General features: G+C 30.1%; 1 protein-coding gene across 1 annotated transcript; it reads right to left on the bottom strand.

Moving 5' to 3' along the window:
• Positions 1 to 6,040: 6,040 nt before the first annotated feature.
• LOC102588361 (glycerol-3-phosphate acyltransferase 1) lies at positions 6,041 to 9,845 on the bottom strand. The gene is made up of 3 exons (XM_006348927.2): positions 9,052 to 9,845; positions 7,035 to 7,512; positions 6,041 to 6,551 (listed from the first exon to the last, which is right to left on the bottom strand). The coding sequence occupies exons 1-3, from the start codon at positions 9,796 to 9,798 to the stop codon at positions 6,142 to 6,144; spliced, it is 1,635 nt and encodes a 544-aa protein (XP_006348989.1). The 5' UTR covers positions 9,799 to 9,845; the 3' UTR covers positions 6,041 to 6,141.
• Between the last annotated feature and the right edge of the window lie 1,364 nt (positions 9,846 to 11,209).

Raw genomic sequence — 11,209 nt, 5'->3', positions numbered from 1 at the left:
TCCCTTTTTAGTTGTCCACTTTAGAAATGGCACACAGATTAAGGCAACAATGATTAGCACAGTGAAGTTACAATTTTACCCTTATGACAACTTTTCACTTCAAAATTACAACCACTTATTTGAATTCAAGTGAAATAAATTGGAGGGAAACAACATACACTTTTACAATTTTCAAGAAGTGTAAATAAGGGTATAATAGGAAAAAATTTGTTGTCCTTTCTTGATTTGTCAAAATGGACAACTAAATAGGGACAACTAAAAAAGGAAATATGGACAAGTAAATAGGGACGGAGGAAGTATATTATAAGCTTTTAGTACCTAATAAAAAAAATACTTTATTATAACTATATATAACATATAAAATTAAAAATTAAAATTAAAAATATTTTGACAAGAATTTCTCAAAAATCAATTTGGGTTACATATCAATCCAATTTTTAATGAGTTGAAATGGGTTGAGCTAACAAATGGGTGGGTCAATAACCAACCGAAACTTAAATGAATTGGGTCTGGTTGTGCGGGTTAAATTTGATTTTGCCACCCCTATTTGTGTGTTTGTGTGCGAGATTGGGAGATAGGACATTGTGTATTTGAGATATAGTGTGTTGTCTCTCTCCTTTATGTGTCGTGATCTCGCTCGCCTCTCTCCTCTTTAAAACTATTGTTATTAATTGTAATTAGACAAACTATTGACACTATTCATAATTATGATCCAAACTATAACTATTTATGAAAAAAAATCGCTATAGAAACTGTGGAAGCCCAGGACCAGAAGAGCAAGCCCATAGTCTAGTGATGACTACAGCCCACATATAAGAGTGGGCCGGACAGTGTCACAAATTCCAAAAACCATCTCTGTGATACCACAGCTATATTCATAAAATATTGTCTACAGATGGCCTTATAATTGGCATTAGAATTAGTGCATTCCCTCTAAGTGAGAGGCTGAGGTACTGAACTCAACACCTATACATGTATTCTCTCCGTCTATATTTATTTGTTCATGTTTAATTTAACATACGTACTCGTAAGAAATAAAATGGACGAATGGAGCAATATACAAAGATAGTCAAAGAGGCGTCTGAGAACAATGAACAGCAAAACTACGGGACATGACACAACTATAGCTAGCGAAGAAACATTACGTCATTTCCATAATTATGTGTATGCGCACCTCAAGGTATGGCAGAGCGTCGAAATCAACACGGTGCATTGAAGTTTCATTTGAACCTCCTTCGATAGGAAATTATGTTATTCATACAAGGTGAATTCCTTAACTTTTTCATGTGTTGATTTTTTTATAAATTGAATTTTCTTAATGAAAAATTTGATTTTACCACTGTTCGAGTATGATTGTAAGATTTTCAAATAATAATTTATTCACATTTGTAAGAAATTATTACTCCATCGACGTCTATTCCATTTAAGGCGTGTTGGTCAAATATCGACTTGAATTGAATAGGGGCGGACCCACACTTGGTTAAGGGGTGTCAAGTGACACCTTTCGTCGAAAAATTACGTTGTATATACCGATCAAATTTTGGTTTTATATATATATATATAATAATCAATATACTGTTACTTTAAAGCTACAAATATCCCAAACTAATTATTCAGCGCATGCATGCCAAGAACGATAATGATACGTATACCCCTTATAATTTCTTACATGTGAAAAAATGTTTAAATATCTCTCATTATTCTTCATCTACCTAAATTTCAACACTCTTACGTCAGAATATTTAAGTTCGTGTACGTTATGGTTTCATAAACCTAAACGTAAAAACTAGTAATATATAGCCATGTGCACCGAATGGGTGTATATCAAATGATAATATAAATATTCGTATTAATTGGTGTATAGTATCAGCTCTCAATTGATTTGAAAAATAATTTGGGGAGTGAGTAGTTATGATAAGGGTAGAATATGAAGAAATTAAAAAAGAAATTGTTTTTTCTCTAAAATAAACAAGTAAAAATAAAATATTATTTTTATTATAGTGGAAAAGTAAAAATATATCGAAAAAAAATACTATTGTTTTGTTATCTTCTCCAAAACAAATAAAGTTTGAAATATTATGGTATGGGTGTTTAGTTGTTTACTTATTTAGGTCATATGTACGTACGAAGGCAATGGACGTTTCATATGGTTGATGCATGCACTTTCAGATGCCTTGTCTTTTCATCTGGTATCGGTTATCTATATTGGAGCCTGACTAAATTAAAATCACGTCGAAAAGCCCCATATTGACTGATAAAATGCTATCTATAAAAGCAATGTCATACCCGAAAGAATTCGAATTCAAACTCAAAGTCTCTGGATGGAGCTATTTAAATAAAGGAATAAAAATCATAGTTAGATAACTGACGATTTAAAAAATGGATCAAATATGGATATCCATTTTATGCTAAGAAGCAATTGTCTCTTGTATGTGTATAAATCTACTATAACTATATGATATTCTTTTTTTTGCGGATTACTGTGTTCATCAATTAATATCCATTTGTCAGCTTATTATTTTTTATATATATGTTCTTGTTTTTTCTGAAATTCTAAATCTATTTTGATTTTTAGCTTGTGTATTCTCACATCACCATATATAGACAATATATTCACATCACCCATTGATTAATCCTTTTTTATCCATGTTATATGAACAGCTTCGATATTTTATTTTTCTGTCAATATTCGATCTGACCCGCTTATTTACTTTTCCAGTTCTGATCTTCCATAGAGACTCTATATGTAATTAAGTACTCCTATATATATATATTTATTTTTTTTGGGAGCTAATATTACTCCACAAGATGTACTATATATGAACACACTTATTAATGATGACAAAGATTTTCAAATACAAGTCAGGAAAATCAGACTACGTACGTACTTGATCGATGATTAATTAGTTCTTATAAAAGTAGGGCGGTTAGTACTTTTTCATATTTCGATCCATTTAATGAAAATTTTGATTTTGCCACTGCGACTAAACTACTCTTTTAAGGGAGTAAATATTGTTGTTTCAGGGACATGCAATTAAATTGATTCTACTGAAGTATATATATTTTGTACATGTTCATTTTAATGCACTATATATTGGTGCATGTACAAGACTGGTTGATCATTTAGTTCCTTTACCTATTAGTCAATTAACATATATTGACATATAGACAAACAAAAACTAGCTGGAGGAGATATTTTTATTAATTTTTTGTGCATATATGCATGGCTTAATATAAGGAGGAACCATAATATAATTTCTTCAACTACCCGCAGCAGCATGATGACCCCATTTCTTTTAAATTTTAATTTAATGATGACATGTTTTCGAAAAGCTGTCCAGTACAATCACATTATTAACAAGACTGATAACAATCATACAAAATTTACAATTAATGTGAAAAAAGAAAACACTGTGGATAGAGGCAGGGGACTAGCTATATAGGGGGACGGGAGATTAGGTCCAAAATTTATCTTTACGTGATATTAGAATCGGGTCTATTTCAATTCTTTGTTCACCAATGTTACACGGTCATGTTGTAGTGTTCACGTTTCAGTTAATGAGGTCTGGACATGTAGGGGAGTGTTAGAAAGTCTCACATCGAAAAAAAGATGAGAAATTGATCTCTTTATATAGACCTGGATAATTCTTCCTCTATGAGCTAGATTTTGGGTTGAGTTATGCCCAAAATTCACCTTTACATAGTTTGAAACAAAAAATTATATTGTTTATATATAGTTAAAATTAATTTTATCTATACATAGTAAATTATGTTAAATCTCCTTCAACTTCTTCGTGTATATATTTTTTCATATTCTAAATTGCTTAATTAAAATTTTGAATCACTCTCTCTCAAATTAAATGACGATGCTTCTGCTTTATGGAATCCAAAGAATTGTGTGGGATCGGATAGATTTATGTTTATGTCCTACATTGACAAATTTCACATTTTTATTTGTTATTAGTTTATATGTTTTTGTCCTATGTCTTATTATATTTTTTGTTATTGTATTATATAAAAGTAATTTAATTTAATTTTATTCATGAATGAGTGATGTTTCTATTATAACACCTATAAATTTTATTAATTATTTTCTTATAGAGGAAGGTACATTGTAAAATATGACAATAATAAATCTTAAGGAATTGTGATTCTTTTATTGTTTGAAAGTTAAGAGGTTAGAGTTGATATGTATATCTACCATTGAATTATCTATATTTGTAAAATCGTGTTAGTAGTTTTGTTTTTTACGAGATTCATTTTAAAAAAAAATTATTAATGTATTTTTATAATTTTTATATTATTATACTATTTACTACATTATAAATTACAAAATTAAAAATTATGGGGCTATCTTACGTGTCCCATGCCTCCAAGTCTCCAACTTACGCATCACCTCATACTAAGTATAATGTCTTGCCCACACCTCATTTTTTAAAACATTGCTTGAAATAAATTTCTACATGTTCACTCATTTCATCTTTTATCCTATATAAAATAATATGAGGATTTCCTGATAACTTATACATGTATGCAAATTTTTAAATTGCAGACTAAACACTATATTAATTTTCTACATGAATAACTTACCTCCTAATCACCTATGAAACGTATAAATATTAGTTATACATAATTTAATACCAATATATCTTACTTCCAAATCAATTATCAAACAACACCTAATCAATTTCTTTGTATATATTTTTGGCATATATGTATGGCTAATCTTAGGAACCATAACATCTTCAACAACAACTCAGCAAACATGATGACCCTATTTCTTTTAAGTGTCACGTTTTCAAAAATGCCGTTGAGTACGATTAATTAATAACAAGACTGATAACAATCATTCAAATTTTATAATTAATGTGCAATGGGAACTTTAGACAAAGGCACATTCAAATAAAATCTAAGATAGTTCTGCTTTAGTTACTTATTAATAATAGCATAGTGACTGAATTATTATGGATTTAACTCCTCTTCATTTCTTACTTTTTTTTCATTCTTATCAAATTCTTATTTGAAAGAGAGACACGTATCGCATAATTAAATCAATGCCAACTCATATATTGCAGCGCCAATAAATACTATGGACCTTCAAATAAATGACTTTTAAGTCAAATTAATTTGGACCAAATATAGGTGGGATCAAAAATTAGTTTTCTTTCCTTCCAAATATACCCTTAGTTCACCATAACGGTTTAAAAAGTTTGAGGACATATCAAGGATTTTTTTTTAGAGATAAAAGTTGAGCAAGTTATAATAGTTAGTTAAATAACTTACATACATAAACTGTATTTACTAACGAAAATAATATAATATAAAAAGTCGTACTTCTACATACAACTCAATATTAGACCACAAGAATAGAATTAGTACTTCTGCATATAAGTCCTCAAAAAAAAAAAGAATATTATTACTCCATTAATCAAATGTGTACGAAGATGGAAAAAATTACATACATTACCACTAATTGCATACTCCCTCCGTCCAATTTTATATGTCACCTTTTTACTTTGCACTTGCATTAAGAAATGATGTAACTTTACCCTTCTACCCTTATTTAATTTTTTTGGAACTCAAGTTTTCAATCAATAAATATGAATTAATTTATTTTGATTAGTTAATTTAACCAATGAACAAGAATCATTTTTCTAAGTTGGTCAAATGTATATTTTCAAGGCTAATAACTCAAAAGGGTAAAAAAGGAACAATATGGTAATTTATGCATTGATTTTATGAAATGACAAGTATTATGGACCAACTATTTATATAACTTTACCCTTCTATCCTTATTTAATTTTTTTGGAACTCAAGTTTTCAATCAATAAATATGAATTAATTTATTTTGATTAGTTAATTTAACCAATGAACAAGAATCATTTTTCTAAGTTGGTCAAATGTATATTTTCAAGGCTAATAACTCAAAAGGGTAAAAAAGGAACAATATGGTAATTTATGCATTGATTTTATGAAATGACAAGTATTATGGACCAACTATTTATAGAAAGGAATGACATATAAAATGGGACGGAGGGAGTAATAAACATATACTCACATTTATATATGTGCTACTAAATAAAGTGAATATAACAAAAGAAAGATTAAAAAAACACTAATCCTATATACTCCATAATTAAATTAATTAGGGGTATTTATTCTTGAATTTTGATCTTCAACTACCCCTTCATTACCAGCAAGCATTAAATATTTGTCCCTTCTTGTAAGATTAGTGCACTCAAATCCCAATGCAGCACCTAATTGTCTTTGTATATAATTAGCCACTTCATGACTTGATTTTCCACCAGCACAAGTCAATTCTTTTGGTAATTTGCCTAATATTTCAACATTGTAACAAGGCCTTGGATTCATCAAGAAGAAAATTGGGTCCAAACATTTAAGCCCACTAGCTGTTGTACCATAAAACATGCTAACATTTGTGTTCATAGCCACTGGTACAATCTCATCTGCTAATTCTGCAAATAGTGAACTGAACCTTAATAGATATGGCTCTCTACATGTTGTCCCTTCTGGGCATACCACTAAGTCACCTATAAGAAAAATAGAAATTGAAGTTAGTTACGAATTTTTTTATGTTTAGTGACAGAAGTTGTCAGTTTATAGTCACATAGAACGAAAAATAAGAATATTTTTTTGACATTACCTTCACTAAGCAATTTTTTTTTTGATGTTTAGCAACAGAAGTTGTAAGTTTATAGTCACATAGAACGAAAAAATAAGAATATTTTTTTGACATGACCTTCACTAAGTAATCTTTACGAATTTTTGATGTTTAGTGACAGAAGTTGTTAGTTTATAGTCACATAGAAAAATGTAGGTCTAGTCAAATACTTTCACATTGAATGAAAAAAAAAAAGGAGTATTTTGACATTAACTTCACTAAGAAATCGTTATGATTTTTCTATGTTTAGCGATAGAAGTCGTCAGATTATAGTCACTTAGAAAAAAAAAAAAACTTATGTCTAGTCAAATACTTTTACGTAGAACGAAAAATAGGAGTATTTGAACATTACCTTCACTAAGCAATCTTTGCATGGCTTCTCCATCTTTTTGTCTTGATCTTGTCAATCTCACAGTTTTAATAGGAGCAAGAATTTCAGACATTTTGCTTAAACTATAAGTCACTGCTGTTAAAGGCTTTCCCAAAGATGTGCTAAGAAAGACAGGGTCCAAAAGTGTTCTATGAGTGCAAACATATAGGACTCCTTTGTCATTTTCAGATCTTGGAGGGTCAGTACCTTTAACTCTGAGTCTTATACCACTTAATTTTCCCAACAAAACAGCTACTTTGTATGGCAAACATATGCCAATTAAGATTCTAAAAATGGATAGTGGAATCCCAATTGGTAGCCACATAAACATGGCTAATGTTGCAAGAGGTGTAGGTAGAAATGCTAGCCTTCCATCATGAAAAACTAATGGCTTTGGGTATTTTTCCCTTGGTAATATTGACTTAGCCTTTTCATCCTCTTTGTTCACCACATAAGCTTCCTGTATCAGACGCAAAATTAGAATTTCCACTTTATGTATCGTTACGTATTTAGAATGATAACTTCAAGTGATAATATTGATGCACTGTTAGAGCAAAAACTATTGAATTTGACTGAATTTGTATCTAAGCGTCAACACCAATCATTACTTTAATTTGTGCTTAAAATTAAATAATTTGACTCTCGTACTAACACATGAATAGCCAAGGACATGTCATGTGAAATGAATGTTAAGTTTTGATGTTTACAAAGTTGTGTAACAAAATGTTGATGAATTTAATTTCTTTTTATTTTTTGTGTAATGAAATACTCAAAAATCTAAATGCAGAATAATTATATGCCTTGAAAGTGTCAAGTCACTACGACAGTACAAAAAAAATAAACATCTGAAGAATAATGGGACCAGATTTAGTTGAAAGTCTTTTTCATTAGCAGGAATTTTCTTAAATACCTGGCAAAGGAATACAACTGTAATTAATAATTGTAAAACTTGATAAATGAAAAGTGAGGTTGATGGAAGATTTATATTTCCTCTGTTTAATTCAATAATGTCGGAGTTTGATGGGATACAAAGTTTTTAAAAAAATAGACACAATCGTACATTTCTATAGGGGTGGAGTGGGAGTGTCGGCCACAGGAAAATTTAGTATTTATCTTAAAAGTCAATTAAATATGTACATATTATTGATTTAAAACCGAATAACTTAAATAATTATAAAAAATAAAAAATAAAAAATTGTTGATTCCTTCTCTACATACCTATAAGGACAGAGGGAGAGTATCGGCTATGAATTTGGCCAAACTAAATAGCCTTGATTTAAACATAGTATTTGACTTAAAAGTCCATCGAATATGTATCTATAACTTAAAATATTAGACTTTAAAAGTCATAAGCTTCAAATGCTCCTCCTCTACCTACTTGTAGAGACGGAACTACAATATTACATATGAGTTTGAGAGAAATTCAATAATTTTTACTTAAAACTTTGTGTTTTTATATTAGAAATTTCATTAAACTTGTATAAATTTTGAAGTGTGGACACAATAACCAAAACAAGCCATAAATTTAATGGCAAATTTAGGATACATAAAGTTCAAGATCTAGTTCTACCTATTCATACCGACCAACTATATCCTTAAAACTTATATTCTATTCATATTATTATATTTGAATGATTATAATATCATATCATATTTAAGAGTAAAAAGAAAATTTTAAATTCAGAACAAGAAGATCACAAAAACATATAAAAATACATCATTTCTTAACAAATTAAAAACAAAAGAATATCATATATATATAGTGGAGTAATATAAACTTGTCTTTGGTGAGGAGCGTTTTACAGCTCAGAGCGAAATTTTCAGGCACAAACACGAATGACTCGTATCTCAAAGTGGATATCAAACACCGAATTGAATTGTTGTGGAGTGATAAAACTGTCTTTGATAAGAAGGTTTTATGAATCTTTAGACACAAATAACTCATCGCAAGTATCGAACACCGAAGAAAAAAAAAACAAAGGAAGCACTAAAAGCATACCTTGCAAAGGGAGATAAATAAATGATCATGAAGACTTGAATTTCCAATACCAATATCTGGTTTTTTCTCACCAACAGCTTCCATCAATGCTCTATGCTTAATCAAAATCCCAGAAGATGAAACAAATCCACTAAAATAATTCCCAAAACAATGCAATTCAGTCCCTTTAACACAATCAACACTCAAATATTCCTTCAAAAAACTTTCCACCATAACTCTAGGCACACTCGTAAACACCATTCTTTCCCCTGCAGATTTCATCACCTCGTAAACACCAACATTCAAATTTTCAAGATAAAACTTAGGTAAAACAGCTCTACCAACACATTCAACATCCTTAATTTTCATCCCACAAAAAGATATAAACACCATAACTCTCAATTTAGCTTCGAAATCAAGAACGAATAACAGAGGACTTGACAGAAGCAAAAACAGAGCTCTTAATATACTGCCACCTTCGAAAGCAATTAACATGAAATACGGAAAAAATGATTCAGATCTAAGTAATGTAGATTGAATATCACATATAACTGTTTCCGATTTTCTTATATTGTTACATTTCGAGATGTTTGGGTACAGAGGAATTTGATGAGATGATCTAAAAGATGAATTCTTGAAAAAAATTCGAGAATTTTTAACTTTCATTGCTGCTTTATAACATGAATTTGCGAGGAGTTTGTAAAGAAACCATTCTGCTACTTTTAGTAAAATCATTGGAAAAACTGTATTTTTTAGTGGAAGTGACATTTTTTTGACAGAAAAGTTGTAAAGGTTTTGATGAAAATTAGGACAGAGGAAGAAGGAATTTATAGGGAAAAAAAATTAAGAACGTTGACTCTTTGCATTTAATTGCCGCCCAAATTAAAAAATGGTTACTTTCTTTGTTATTTCGTTTTTTTATACTAATATTTTGTGAGAATTTTTTTTTTCTTCTTAAAATAATTGGTATTTTTATACTAGGTGATCTAAATTTTTCTTTTCGTTATATTTGGTTAGCAACATTTTGGGTAGGTTAGAGTGTTGGTGACCGTCTACCTAGTTTTCTGTTTATGTTTGAAAATATTTTAGAGGTTTTTATTGCTACTTGTTGGAAAACAGCACACTTGCCACTTCTTTACCCTAATCATGGTTGATTTTTTATATTAAATTATATTAGTTTATAATAATTTGTTATGAGAAAGTTTAAATGAGAATTAGTATTGACTAAGTATGGTATAAGAGTCGGATCGGATGTGAGCCCTTAGAAAATTGGACAGTCGTTGGGTGGAAATACAATTTGTTTGTGAATATGCGTGTGCTGGATCGTATAGTGGTGCCTCAGTTAAAGAATGTTTGGATCTGGATGCAAGAAGGGGTGTTGAATGAATGGAATCATGGACATCTTATAGGTTTGAATTAATAGATCTCCTCCCTTTACGCTAGGTTTTGGAGTGTAACTAAGACCTAAGATTTGATTTGATATGGTATTAGAGTTAGCATGTTAGGTCCGATGTGATGCCCCTGCACTATGTGTGTGAATATATCCTTGGTCCTTTGAATCAAACAATGGAAACCTTGGGAAGAGAACTCTTCGAAGGTCTATGCAATCATCCTCTCTTTGATAAATGGAATGTTCCATATCGGTGAATGAATAGAATCATGGACATCTTATAAGACTTGGATAGTCCACCTCCCTTTACAATAGCATTTGGAGTGTAAGTAAGACCTAAGACTTGATTTGATATGGTATCAGAGTCGGTTCATTAGGTCTGATGTGACGTCTCTGCACTCTGTGTGTGAATATAATATTTTTGGTCCTTGAATGTCACTCTTCGAATCAAACAATGGAAACCTGACTGGGAAGAGAACTCTTATCAGAAGACTTGGACAATCCCCCTTCCTTTAAACTTATCTTTGAGGTGTGAGTTATGTCCAGATCAAATTTGATAATATTAAATTCTGAACTCATAATTTCGATAGTGTAAGTGGATATTGATTAGAATGATCCCACATCGAATGAGAAAAAAAAACCTAGATTTCTTATAAAACTTGGACAATCTTCTTTTTTTTAAGCTTATTTTTTAATATAAGTTAGGTCCTAGATCAAATTTGACAATATTAAATTCTGAACTCCATAATGTGAGGGGTCAAGTAAGAACATAAACATTGAATTCCACAT

Source organism: Solanum tuberosum, unplaced genomic scaffold (assembly GCF_000226075.1).
Source record: "Solanum tuberosum cultivar DM 1-3 516 R44 unplaced genomic scaffold, SolTub_3.0 scf00102, whole genome shotgun sequence".
NCBI lineage: Eukaryota > Viridiplantae > Streptophyta > Magnoliopsida > Solanales > Solanaceae > Solanum > Solanum tuberosum.
Note: the sequence above shows the minus strand (reverse complement) of the source record. Positions and strands in the feature narration are given on the sequence as shown.